Below are 14887 nucleotides of genomic sequence, written 5' to 3' on the forward strand. Positions count from 1 at the left end.
GTATTTTTGCTTTTGCAACCATAATGCTTTTCATAGATGAAATAAAATCTTCAATGATAATTTTATGTAGTGTTAAGAGCTAGACTCTGCAGTAAGCCTTTCAGTTTATACTAAAAAATCATTAAAAATAGAATACAGAAAAATAAAGTGAGCCAACCACACCCCCTTTAATTTGGCAGCATTCATAGAAATGAGAAGCACATTAAAGTATCCAAAAGAGTATGTTCTATTCATTTAAACTACAACTGACTCATATTACCAATGTGGTACCCTAAACTGGAACTAATTTCTAACATGACAACCAAAGGCCCTACCTGCACTAAGTTTTATATTCTCATTTCTCAATTATCATTGTGTAATATGTCAAAAAAAACAATGACCTTCTCTGTAATCAGGGAATATGACTTCGAGTTTAAGGAACAATAAACATGGCTTGGAAACTCTGTTGTAGATCTGTTCTCAAATGCAACATAAGAAAAATAACTTATTTCACGCCTAGATTTGTGGTGCCTTCTCACTAGATGCAATGAGTCATCTCTCCGTTTGGGAGCAGGAGAATGAATGGTAAGGAGGATGCAATCAAGGAATGAGGAAATAATCTCCAAGGAAAAAAAAAACACAACACCCTTTCAAATTGTAAACCAGAACTATGACTTCCAATTTCTTCTACACTGGCAGAAAAATCTTATTAGAAGAATTAAAACTTTGAAGAATCATCTCCAAAATTAACATTAGACGACAATAACAAGTAGTAACATAGTCAATTCTAGTGATGAGAAGCAGCTTTTTTCCCCATCATTTTCATTCTCAAAACTATGTGTACTTCTCTAACTTCCTAAAACTCGAAAATTACGTACAACATTTAATGGCTGGAAGACAGTAAAGACAGACACAATAAGCTCCATGTAGAAACTGGTCGACTGCAAATAAGGAACTTTACAAAGTTCAGCAAAAACCTGTAGAAATGCCTGCCAACCTTATGCTAGATATGTGAAGCAAATACATTTTCTAAATCAAAGGTGCAGCTTTTTAGCATGGAGATTTTTGCTTTTTCTGTACTACCACAACTGTTGAATTTATGAGAACTTACATAGATTAGTTTCCCTATAATACTGATAAAAACAAATATATTCTTTCAAAACCTTCATGCAGTGACAAAAAAAAAATATCATCTTCTCTTGTGACTAAGAAGGCTTTGGTCTCGCTAAGCCTCATGGCAGGTCTTAGGAATGGTCATGAAGCAAAAGCTTCCAGACTAATAAGTTTCAAATTTGATTTAAAAAAAAAAAAAAAAAAAAAAAAAAAAAAAAAAAAGTATACATTAATACACATACATCCACACACATCATTACCCTATTTCTCAATTAAACTCTTCAATTTTTGAAATGCAAATTGAGATGCAAATTGAGAAACTTGTGTTCTTGGGAAAAAGTCAGTCAGCTTTTTCTTTTTAACCCAGAAACGTCAGCCACACCACTAAAAAAGTCCTGTAACGCTCTGATAGCGGATCTAACAGTAGCCTTTAAGACATTACTGTTAACAGTTATCTGTCCCATACCTTTGAGGTTTATCACCTCTAGCAGAAAGGAATACACACATGTCCACAAGTGCATTTCATTGTCCAATGCATCACCTTAATGCACTAATGACGGTGCTTTGCATTACCCTACCCAGCTGAACAAGTCAGTTAAGAGGCAAGCAAATGTTTCCCTCTACTACCCCTACTATAGGAGCAAGGCAGATGGCCAGGAGCTGCAGCTGGATCAACCAAAACTCACCTTTCAGAGCCCTCATGCTGAAGGCTCCAAGATTAAACAAGCAAAAAAATTCAAGTAGGACCGATTTCTCGCTTGAACTTCTGTAACTGACCAGGCTCAAAATGTTGCTGCTCTTCATCATCCAAAACGTCAAATTGTAAGTTGAGAACATATAAGTAGATGGTCACATCACAACTTGGCATACATATTCCATCTAATTACAGAGTTCTTCTGATGCACCTTCTTTATTTCTCTTGACAATGGAATACTGAGGTTTTAGTAAGTTTTTATAATCACAGCATGCTGACATCTTATCTGAGAAGAAAGGGACACCTTCAAAATTTTCTTTTCCTAAATGGCAAGGTGATTGCAGACAGAGTTACAGATTATGCACAGATTTCTTCATATTTCCAGTGTATCTTGATGGTGATCCTCAGAACTAGACTTGATCATTACTGTTTTGCCTTTGAGATTTCTTGATCTAGGACATAAAAGCTGGCCCAAGTATATGAAAATACCGGGTTGAACTAGGGCATAAAAAGTAGGATGAGTACATAGTACCACTGTCTTCATTGAACATAATGAAAAAACTCCAGTGAATGAGCACAAAAACTTCTGAAGTTGCCATGATAGCCGCAGAAATCTGAAAACTGAAATACACTATTGGGCTTCAAGGGCTTTATAAAATCTTGAAATCACTTTGAACAATATAAAATAATCAATGGAGAATCAAGAGGAGAGAGTAATTACCCTCTGAAAACGGACGTCTTCCTATCTTCTCTTTTACAATCAAGCATATCCAAGCTTGCATACATCTGTTTCATTAAGGCATGAGTCCCAAGACCCCTTTGGGTTTTGACAAACAAATGAACTTAGGAATTTTCAATGTCCATTCAAATATACTTTGTATCCTTCAAGGCATCAGTATCCAACCTTCATCCACTTCATTCCATAGATAGTTGCATTGTCTCTTATTATCAGGATCTAGGACTTTGCCAAAATATCAGACTAATGTTTTTCTTTCAAATCCTGCAGACCTAGATTAAAAGCTTGCCACAAAAGGCTCTCAAGGCTCACAAGCTCTTGAGACCAATAAAGTGTGATCAGGATGTACAGGTTTCATAATAAAAGGACTATGTAGTGAGATACCAAAGAGCTTTCTGACAATATTAGAGATCAGGTATCCAAGTTTCTTGTTTTCAGATTCTTTGTTTTTTAGAAACATTATTCACTCCTTTCCCCACTCTAAGAACGTAGATACATCCAAAATAGATCTACATTTTGTTCAATTTCTTGTATAAGTTTATGATAGTTGAGAGCAGTCTGATCCCAGTTATTCTCTTACGTATATATCCTTTTGGCTTGGTAAGTCCACATAGATGTTCTCTTTAGATTGCAACACGCTCACCAAAAGGCAGTACCTTGGCACTCAAAGCAAGATCACAAGCTACCTTATTCTAAAAAATGGCAGAGATGTTCTGTCAAATTAAACGGGTCACTGTGGTGCAAGAAACAAAAGATTACAGGAACCACAAGTTTGAAATGGTAAAAAGATTAGCTGGATTTCCAAGTGGTTATCTCTCACCTGCCCTCTTAATGAACACTATTCCTGGAGACAGGTTGTGGCCTTCAGCTTTGGAAATATCTGTGTGTCAAAACGACAAGTACTTTCAGATTTAGAAATTAACTAATAATTGTAGAACCTTTGTGCAAAAAAACCATTGCTCTTGAATAACCACAGATATCTTCAAATACGTTTCTGCTGAAATTGTAAGTCAATCATGATTTGAAGAATATCCATCCTGAAAATGGATAGACTTGGAAGCTGAGAAAGAGATAGGGGCAGTTGCTGTATGAGAGGAGCTGTATTAAAGGAGTATCTCCATTCTTCCATTTGACCTGAAATCTTTCCAAAGCAGCAGCCAGAGCACCATTAGTACTGAAGTCTCCAATGTTACTGCTTTCTTGCAAATCTGATGATTGTCTTCAGTTCCAGATTAACTCTTTCAACAAATTACTATAATAGGATGATAGCCTAAAAACTTCTAGAACTGCTTGTCCTAGCAAACTGAAACTGGCCTCTTGTAAATATCTGTGAAAAGGTAATATGCCTAAATAACAACCATACTAAGCTTTCAGCAGAACGATTACACTCTCCACTATATTGATGCTGTTTGGCCAACTCTAAAATCTAGAGATTTTCAAATCATCTTGAAGACACAACACATAAATTATCACTTCCCCATTTACATCTCATAGGGGATTCAATCGGATACTCCATATCCAAGAGGGTTAACTGTGAATGGACTCCTCTTCAGAAACACAAAGATGATTGATCCTCTAATGCTGAATTTTGAATGAACCATTTTGATGACTCCAGTACAAATTTTCATTTTTTCAAAGTATCACAACTAAGACTTTTATAATTTAAAGCTCTAACATCCTTCAGAGATTATTGGGATATGCTTCCACTCGTTTAAGATACCACTGATTTGAATTATTTAAATCAGCAATGAATAAATTTAAACCAAATATACCAGTCCTAAGCAGTTAATACTGATTGTCAAACCTTCCATTTTTTAACGACATCAGAGACAAGCTAGCCAGAGGCCAATTACAAGCTTATTTTATTTAAGCTAACAGTCAAGATTAGGAATTTTCAACAGGTAACATGTAACTGCATGTCTAAATAACAAACCTATGTTTACTGACAACTGTCGTGTTAGTTACTTTTCACAGGTCTCTGCAAAGTTGTCCAAGTGCCCTGTAACAGTGTTCTGTAGGCCACAAGAATCCAAACAAATAAATGTAAACTGGGTACAAGGAAGGTTTAAAATTACTTTAATGGTACTGATGGACGACCTATGAATGGAAAGAGAACAAATATCCATTCTTATCTTTATACTCCTTCATGAACATTCAGCATTACTGACCATGCCAGCTTGCTCTCACCTGACTTCCCCCCAAAGCCATATTCCAATAAACAAAGACTTGAACAACTACAGAACTCTTCCCATCATTAGAAGAGAGTCCCACAGTAGTAGCTCCTCCACTTGAAGGAGCGAGTCAGTAAACACAGGTCAAAAATTTTATTCTCACTGCTTGCTCCCTTACAGAAGAAACTAAGAAAGTACAGTCACGAAACAAGTATAGAAAGCTTCCTAGAAACAAATGTAATTCCAAAGTCTCTGAAGTAGAGACCAGAGGGCTTCCCACTGCTGCAGCTCAGAGGAAGGGATTTCTGAGAATCTGAACAGAAACAGGTGCTAATTTTTTAGCAATATGTTAAAAGACTTTATCCAACTTCAGGTCACTGTGCAAAAAAGGAAAGCACGTCAGGAGCGATGTCCAAACTCATTCAGGATAAAACAGAAAGACAGGAGTCTCTGACATGCCTTAGGGTGTTGCAGACTTCAGAATCTTCATTTTGCTAAAGTTTTGTTTGCATTCTTAAATATAACAATAATGTAAATCAACGTAACTGAGGATGAAATGTGATCTTATGGATTTTGTTGCTTAAGGATATCTTGATTACTCATTATACCCTGTCAACTATAGTAATATAAAACAAATATTGCACTAGAAAATAATAAGAATTAAGCTGCAGAAAAGTATAATCCAGCATCTACACTTTAAATTTAGAGATTAGAAACTCTAACTTAACCTCCCTGAATTTAACATTTCTTTCACAAACAATACAACTTTTATTTATGAGATAGATTTTTCTGACACAAATACTGAGGTTTATCCATCTTGTTGCTTTGTGAATAATTATGTTTTGTAAACTCAACTGTTAAAATATCTGTGCAAAACCTGAAGTGCAATTAATTTGAAATACACAATGCAGCATGTAAGAAAAGTACAACACAGTAACAGTAGACTTAACAAAGACTATGATTTTATATATCACTTACAAAGATTTTATATATCACTTACAGATTAACATATCCAATTAGTTTTGTATAAACAGCTAATTTTAGAAATAAGCAATGACTTTGAAATCTCCCTTCCAGATGTTGATTGTATTCTGACATCATACCTTGGACTCAAAAATACGTTCAATTAACTAGATCCAGTAACATTTATACTGCATGATAATAACAAAAGGTCTGTGTTTTCTTAGGTTGATATCAGAGTGAACTTAGTGACTATAAACTATAGAAATGCTGGGCTTAAATACTTTTAAGGTTTATTAATTATACATTCCATTTCCTTATCAAGTTTTAAATCCATTATAGAGAACTGACTGTCCCAGAAAAAAAAAAATATGTTATTACTGGGTAAGTAATATTACAAATCCTCCCATCCATCTAATAGTTTCAATCAAGGGCATACGCTAAATGTAAATTATATTTAACTTTCTAATATTACTTTATGCTACACATTAAAAAGACAAAACAAAAAAATCCCACAAAAAACCAAAATAGACTTCTTGCAAAACTGATAGGTTTTAGTTATTTTCTACACCTGCCTAGAACAGCAGGTTTCTGAAATACCTTATGTAAAGCACAACCTGTTATACATAAACACCAAAATATAGTAAATGCTGTTAAAAAACCCCTCCTCTCAACTTTTTTTTAGAGGAGGTTTTTCATTCAATCAGGATTTCATTCTTTATAAAAAACATAAAAGAAGTAACTTTTTTCTAGATAGATGGAAACATTGCAATACTTCATTGCAATTTCTCTAGATACAAGAGGAATTTCTTCCTCCCTTCTTAAAACACATCTGAAAACACACACACATCACACAAAATCTCTGATCAATAGGAACTGTAGGTTGCAAAGCTGCTTTTTCTTGGGGAAGCTACATGAGGTGCCAGTTTCATCCATTACATCACACTACGAAATGAAACCTAATGAAAGCTTGTATCTACAAAATACACCATACCTAATTCTCACGCTGACCTGCTACGTAGACACACAATCATTTACATTTTACCTTGCCTCATTTCATCTTCTGGAACTAGTGACTGTAATCTTCTGCAAGATTACTACACAAATGACTACACCTGTAGGTCCATTTTTAAGAAAATAAAACCCCTATACCGTATTTTTGGAAATGAATGCTAATATACTTGTTATAATTACACATTCTGTCATTTTATTAATTGGCTACATAAAGTTAGACGTAAACAAGCTATTCATTCTCAAAAGTGTTCTATTAGTTTCCTCTTTGGGTAACTTTCTGGGGGAAATGGGTAATGGGGAGAAAGGGAGGGTAGCTGGTTAAGAACTTAAAAGGTAAGAGAAAAAGGTTACTTACCTATAACTGTAGTTTTGAGAGTTTTGCTCCGGCAGATTCACACTCTTGGGATGTGTGTCTCTGCTGCTATGGGCTTGTATCGAACTATAAAAAGAAGGGCCCACAGCAGGCATCCAAATGCCCCCTAACTGATCCAGTTATTGAAAATAAAGTTATTACAGCTTCACTTCTTCCTAATTCAAAGAATCCACAGTAAGATTCCAAAGAAGTGGGTAAAATGGATCCTCAGAGGTAAAATATATAGGGGAAAAAAGCAAAGATGCGAGTAGGTTTGTCTCATTTAAAAAATACTTATAGTATTTTAAAATTTTTAAAAAAATATTAGCCTCCCAATGAAACAGTTAGTGATTGACGATTTCATTACTCTTCTCACAAACTCCACAGAACAGTGCCTTTTACAAGTAGAACTCTAATCTGTTAAGACAGCTGCATTATATAAAAGTGTCTTTGAAGTAGCCTAAAATCTAACTGTGAACATATAGTACTATGCATGGAAGAGCTTGAATTAAAATTTAGCAAATCCAAATAAAAGAAAAAACTAAAGCAATTTGAAAATGCGTCTCTGAAAAAAGATGGGTTACTTTCTGTTTTTTCAAGTAATTTTCAATGTTATCTTCCCTTCCTAGAAGACTCAGAGCTCCTTTTAACATTAATATCTTAAATATTTCTGATTCACAGTATTTGGGGATTTTAGAGAAGCATGAAAGATCTTGAGATATAAACCCTGAACCTGAAAATTTATTCAGTAGCAGGTCTAAATCTTGAAGAACAAGAAGAGCTTAATGTAATGTTCAAGGAAAGGTTTAGACAGAAAGTGACTAACCAGCTTTGAACTACTTGACTATGCACGAAACTAACCCACTTCTATCTGAATAGTCGCAAAGCACAAGTTAATGCAAGAACTGACATTACAAAAATAAAATTTCCCCCTCGATATCCCTCTCCCCAACCAAGGAAAAGATTCCCGAGAAGAACAGAACTTCCTGGGACATAATTTTCTAAAACTCAATAGGATTTCCTGTACTTTCATGGAGTAGTAAACTTCAGAATGTGAACGAAGCACAATTCCAGTTAAGTGAAGAAAGTAGGTTCAGAACATTGTTGTGGGAAAAGATAATCCTCTTTCTGTATTAGGCCTTCTGAATCACTTTTTTTTCAACTCAGATAATCTGAGTCTTAATAAATAATAGCTGGATCTCTCCATAATACTACACATCCTTTCAATAAAGAAGATATGATCTAGTATTGGTAGAGAACTTGTATCTGATGAGGATATACAGACCATTGTGAGGGGAGCAATACGAACTGAAGATCTGAGGTATGTCATGTTCCGTGATGTAGTTATTCTGAAGCTATTAAACGTAACAGATATATTAGAATGTAACTTTTGGTGTCAAGTGCCTTAATCTCCAAAATCTCCAGCTATTGCTTAAATTAACAGGTACAGACAAATTAATTGCAAAATTAATCAATACAGAGAGACTTCCTGATGGAAAAAGTAGGAAGGTGGACTCTTGTGCTTCCACACAGAGGATAAGGATGAAACTAACTTTTGCAAAATCCGCACCTCTCTATCATCATGAAAAGACCACATAATCCACTTGATCCAAGATCTAAATAGACCAAAAGGACAGAATTATAAAAACAGAGCTCTGAAAAGCACTCAGACATGATGCAAAACGTGTATATTACAAAATCACACCTTAGACATATCTCACATACATTAGGTCCAATCTACCAGATTTTGCATTAGTGATTTTTGCACTAAGAATTCCTTTTTCAGAAAGCAAAAAGCATGACAATCAGGTTCCAGAAAGAAACAATTCTTTTCAAAGAAGACACTTCCGCAAAACCCTGTGTTAGTTCCACCTCTGAAACAAAGACTGTCTTCCACTTTGAAGGACTTCATTTGGCTGAAACCAAATATTCTAACATTAATTTGTTAGAATAAATCATTTATAACTGAAAATATTGTAATTACCAAAGGGCTCTAATCCCTAGTTCCCACCTGTACCAAACATTATAAAAGGACCTCAGCATTAACAAAAAATCTCCTAGCATTGCCTTAGTCAAGCGTATCAGTTGTATAATTTTTAGCAAGAGCCTCCCCCTGCAAAAAAATATCTCTGCCTCTCCTCTGGAATAAACAGTTCAACCACACTACTAGTCCTCAGTAAGGACTGCAAACCAGTAGCCTCAGAAAGAACATATCACATCCAACATTTCCAAGCCTCAGAAAGAATGTGTCACATCCAACTAAGCCTTAGTGTTAAAGAGAAAGAATCTGAAGACCTTTGATGAAGCATAGTAGTATAAAGATCTCATGTCTAAAAAAAGGACAGAAGAGATGACTGATCTTCTATCAAAACTTGTGAGTATAGTTCTGCTCAAAGTAATTTATGGAAGACAACAATGTGTGCCTCCACAGAAAGTGTAGTGTGAAATAACGTGTATCCCCATGTCTTGATTACAAAAGCAGCAAAGATGATTTCATGCGGGTTTTAGCATGTGCTAGAATCCTGAGTAAGTTCTCTAGAGGGACACTTGCTACAGTAAAGCATCAGCTAGCAGTACGCATTCCCCTTCCAATTAGATCAAGTATGTGCTACAATCCCACTACTTTCTTGACATAATGTGATCTGAGGTCATAGTTTATGTACTAAAATGTACAAATGCCAGGCTTTTGAATAAATACAGCAAGCAGCTTTGCAAAAATGAATGACATATTTAGGAGCTACTGGATATATTTCTAACAGATATATTCCCATAGGAACAATAGAAGAAGCTTCCTCCTGCAGTCACACCAAACCAAATAGCTATAACTACAACAATCCCAGAGGATATCAACTTTTAGACATAGTACACATTTATAAGCAACAGCAAAAGCATTACCAGAAAATAAGAACCACATTTCTTTAATGTAACAGCTTTTCAGGAATCTGTCCTGACGTTGCTATAAGTCCTACTACTGTTCATTCACGGCTGAAACCTCAGCAGCCAAAGTGAAAAGAGCTGCTGTCTAGATAGAGACAACTTACCACCATTGCATAAATGGTGATCACTTGTCCCTGTGTAAGGTAGCAACTCTTGCACCTGATTCATAGCAACTGCAGGAACTCAGGAAGAACTGAGACCTGCCAGAGGAGGCAGGTAGAAGGGAAGCCTGAGGTTGGAATCCTGATTTGGGATGACTGAGCAATGGTGAAGGAAAGAGATCACTCCTTTCCCCAAAAGAAACAAATTAGTCTGCCTGTGGCTTTGTAATCATGATAACAAACTTTACAACTATTGCTCAACATTTCCAGAAAGCCAGAACAAAAGAAGGCATGCTTTAGTCTTGTTTAAGTGTTTGAAAGCTGCTGTGCACCATCAAAAATACAGTGCATTCTTCCAGATGCTTCTCAGCTAAAATGTGCTGGAGATCCTACTTGAACAGTGTAGATATGAAACTAGTTCTTGAAGTATTAGGAGACAAACCACAAGCTCTCTATCAATAAATTTAAAATAAGTAGAAGAGATTTAAGCAAAACAACAAATGCCGCATTTCATTAAATCAAAATTAAAGACAGTAGAAGTCTATTTTGAGGTGAGCACGTTTTCACAAACAACATTTCCTAAAAAGACTTGATTTAGTTACCAAATAAAAATCTAAGAAGTTAAACCTTTTAGTAATTGAAACGACCACATTTACAAACAAACACACACATGAACTCTCTCTTCTCCCTCCCGCCTCAGCATCTTTAAAAACAGAAAAAAAAACTTGGAATAGGGAGAAAATTTGGGTACTCTCTGCTGGTTAAAGACCTAAACTGTGAGTAAATGCAATTGTGCCCATGCAAGTCTGTCCAAAATTGACCATTTTCACCTATGAACTTCCAAAATCAGAATTTGTGCCGATTTTTCGCAGGTACACCATAAGAGACTTTTTTCTCAGAAGTAAAACACAGTACAGAGGAAGCTTCTGAAAAATTTTTAGTTTAAGCTATCAGTATCTAATTTATAAAATACCTCTTATCCTTGAGATTTACATGTGAATTTTGCATCTACTTTTGAGATTTCTGAAGCCTAACACCTTCAAACCAGTTGACAACAGAAAAAACAACAACAACAAAATCCAGAGGACAGACTCAGTGAAATCAGCTAGGATGACCAGTACAGCTACTGAAGTGAAGAGAAAGCATTTCAGAGGCTCATCTGGTTCTATACTAGAGATCATAAAGATATATGGTAGTTCTCTAAGGCTTTTAATGCCTACATAATAATGAGTATCTAGTTCAACAAACATTGGAGAAAACACAGCAGTATATAGTACCAAATCATTTCACTCATTACACTACCTTTAAAAGAATACATGTGATTTAATCTAACACCTCTTTCACATCAGTTCAAATGGGGATATGATAGAAATAAAAAAAAAAATTTCCAGTATTTTCTTAAATTAGGCAACATGGGTAGTTAATTAATAACTACCAAAAACTTACTGCAAATTTTGACTTATGGTACTTCTGGGATTTTAGAAACTATAAACATGAATTGTACTTCATTCAGTCTCATGGTTCAAAATAAGAGCAACTTGAAAAGAATTTTGAAACATAAGAACTTCACTTTCCATCCATTAAGACCCCCAAATAAAGAATACCAGGTATTAAAAATATGCATATATGAGAAATTACAGTTAATTGTTGGAGGGGAATGGAGATGAATGTCGCAGAAGAACCTACACTGAGTAAACAGAACTGAACTATGTGACAATGACAGGAATTTCTTTATAGATATATATATATGGGTTCTATACGCATATATATATATTTATATAATATATATAGTGTATACACACACACATTCCTTTTACCTTTATCTTGCACTTCTTTTGAAAATCGCTCCCTTTCAATAGCTGATTCACGTTCTATCCGCTCAATTTCAGCCAATGCATCCAATTCTACTTCATCATATGACGTTATAGTTCCTTGTTGCGAAACCTGTTGCTGTGTCTGTACCACAGGAGTTTGAGGTTGTTTTGCAGCAACTGAAGTGTTCTGTTGTAAAACAGGCACTTGTTGTGCCTGAAGGAAAGCTGTCTGTTCATGCTGCGGCAAACACTGAGCAGCGTTTAGTGGGCGGTTAACATCCTGTGGAGTAACGGGTGTTTTAGAAGTCTGTCCTGGGTACTGCACATTAAAAGGAATATCACCCTCTGACACACTGCTGTTTTCCAAACCAGAAAGCATATCATCCTGCTGGTCCATATCCGAAGATCTTACACGAGAGAGTCTTAATGTAAGCTTAGTGGAGTCCTTGGAAGGAGAACTAATGATATCATACATTGCAGCTTTTTCAGTCTGGTCTTTTTCATCCTTGCCTAACTTCATTTTCTTTTGTTTCTTTTGCTTTCTTTCTGGAGAATCTAACAATATGTCTGGGGGAACATCTCTAGGTGATGAATAAGGTGGAGGCTGAGATTGTTGGATTAAAGGTTGTCTTGATCCTAGAATAATAATTCAGAAAAACTGAACAGTTATGTTGTTTCATGTTTATATAAAAACACACTAAATATAACCTACATTATTTTAATGTGTATTTCTACATATATCTGTGTTCACAAAAGTTCTATATAAGATCGGTAGGAAGCACATCATTCCTAGATCAAGATGCAATCAAGATAGCTGCAGCGTATTTCCTAGGAATTTCAGCAGTCCACTGCAGATAGAGAAGTGATCATTTCAGAGAAGACGGAACAAAAAAACCCACCACCAAAAAGGAATAAATAAAAATAGTACCTCCCGGTTCAGAATATCAACTATTAGAAAAAGAACAATGAAAGCAAGCTGACTACAGAAAAAGGAAAGATCCAAAAGACTCTTAATAAGGTCCAGTGATGAAGACTTAATGATCAGTTTACAGGCATTAGCCATTTCAGTCACACATATAAACTTAAAAAAAATTTAAAAATCAAAACATACACAAGCTCCTTAACTTTGATTCTGACAGTTCATTTTCAACTTTCAAGTTTTATTTTAGGTAAACTCATTCCAACCTTTCCCGCTCATTACTATCTAGAAAACACTAATGCTCTTAAGGCATTTTTCTACCATTACCTCCCCTATATTACCCCTTTTTTAAAAAAAAAAAACAACCTACAAATTTTTACTTCTACATGCATTCATTCCAGGCTTTGAGTGTATCTAGAGAAATTTTTAAAAGAGGACATTTTTAATTAAAACATTCTCCAGTTAATCACATTTATATTTTGTTCCTCAAACTAAACCAGCTCCCTATAACTTTTAGCCCAGAAAAAAGATTTGAGAAACAGAGAAGCTTTTCAACCTGTCCCAATTATAATTTTGATCTATAATTTTTGGCTTAAAAAGGAATACTGGTGTGGAGAAAAAGAATAAAAAGTAAAGGAAATGCCCATTGGCTGGAACAATAGGGCCAGACTCCTCTTGTTAAAGCAAACATTTATCAGACTCCATTGATCCATTGGGCAATAGTGATCTTCAGAAAGCAGTGACTGAGATTATTATTAGTCATTCTGGTTCAGGTCATCATAGGTCAGTACTTCTAACAACAATCAGAAACTAATTGGAATACAGGTCCCCATGTGCTTCATTCAAGAAACACCACTAAACAAGAAAACCGCTTTATTCTGCAGCTTAAATTTCTACCAGATATTTTAAGAAATATTAAGACTCATTAAGCAATGTACTGACATGTAGATGAAAAAAAGAATGGATACCTCTAGCAAAGCTTCAATTCACATGAAAGTTGTGTCTTTACTGATGACACCTTTGCAGAAATTGCTATACTTCTTTTCTCTCCTAGTACATTCTGTGAGAAGTCCTATAACTTCTCTATGTAGGGTACAAAATGGGCTTAATCTTACCCCATCTTGACCGCCAGCAACAACTCCATATTCTGCCAATAATATCTAAAACGTTGGCAAGCTCTGTTTTGATTCATCCTGATTCTCAAGATCTTTCCACTACTCCAGCTCCTCAAATTAGATAACACACTCAACCACCAGTACTCAAGTCCTGGCTACCCCCTATGAAGATCTCTCACTTGATTTCACCACAGATTCCTATTCTTGTGATGCTCCCCCCCACCAATTACTGTCTCTCTTGATAATTTACAAGATTGCCTTAATGTAATGTATAGCAGAAATCATTAGCTATTGATTTCTTTTATGGTAGTAACTACCACTCAAAAAATACAAGCCGCATTTCTATTTCTACAAATATTAGAGGCAGCTCAAAATTTTTCAAAGAGATCTTACTGGCATCTGACTCTTGAATTATCTCTTACATGATACTTCTGAAGTTGCAACAGTGGAACATTTACTGATTTTCACAGTTACACTTCAAATAGTAAATATTACAAGATTGTTCCAATTTGGTATTAATTTGGTATTTTTGATGCTGAAAAATAACACTGCAGCAACAGATATGGTGGTTCTTCTTATCCTGAGGTAGATTTGAGGAGGTCAGAAGGATTTCAGTGTGTTCCATTGGTCATACTTAGAATCCAGTAAACGAAGAAATGAAAGTAATATTTTCCCTCTCCTAAGCAGCACTGCCAATAGGCATTTGAAAGCATCACCCTCCTGAAGGAAATTCCTGAAAGGTATGGATAGTAAAGCCTATAAGCCACATTTTAAGAGTACACGTTCCGGCAATAACTTCACATATTTCTGAGATGCCTAATGATGGTTAAGCCTCTGACAACAAGTAGGCTTAGAAGGTATAAAGCCTGTGTATTGAGGTGAAAAGAAATCGAAAAAAATGAAGTATTCTGAAACAGTTTCACTCTGCCAGAGACTTTAGCAGTCTGAACAGGTATGACACATTGAACAAGTCCATTCTGCT

The 14887-nt window shown here is 35.4% G+C and overlaps 1 protein-coding gene across 5 annotated transcripts in view; it reads right to left on the reverse strand.

Annotated features, from left to right (window-relative positions):
- The window catches only part of NIPBL (Nipped-B homolog (Drosophila)), a 152851-nt gene that overhangs the window by 58656 nt on the left and 79308 nt on the right, over positions 1–14887 (reverse strand). For 3 of the 5 annotated variants that reach the window (XM_014947588.1, XM_014947585.1, XM_014947584.1), the window contains one exon: positions 11875–12507. The exons of 1 other annotated variant lie outside the window; for it this stretch is intronic. In XM_014947588.1, coding sequence (XP_014803074.1) covers positions 11875–12507 — 633 coding nt within the window. Of the gene's footprint in view, positions 1–1778; positions 1911–11874; positions 12508–14887 lie in introns of those variants that run through there. One more of the 5 variants, XM_014947587.1, reaches the window with a different exon arrangement.

This window comes from Calidris pugnax, unplaced genomic scaffold (genome assembly GCF_001431845.1).
Source record: "Calidris pugnax isolate Ruff unplaced genomic scaffold, ASM143184v1 scaffold156, whole genome shotgun sequence".
NCBI classification, from domain to species: Eukaryota; Metazoa; Chordata; class Aves; order Charadriiformes; family Scolopacidae; genus Calidris; species Calidris pugnax.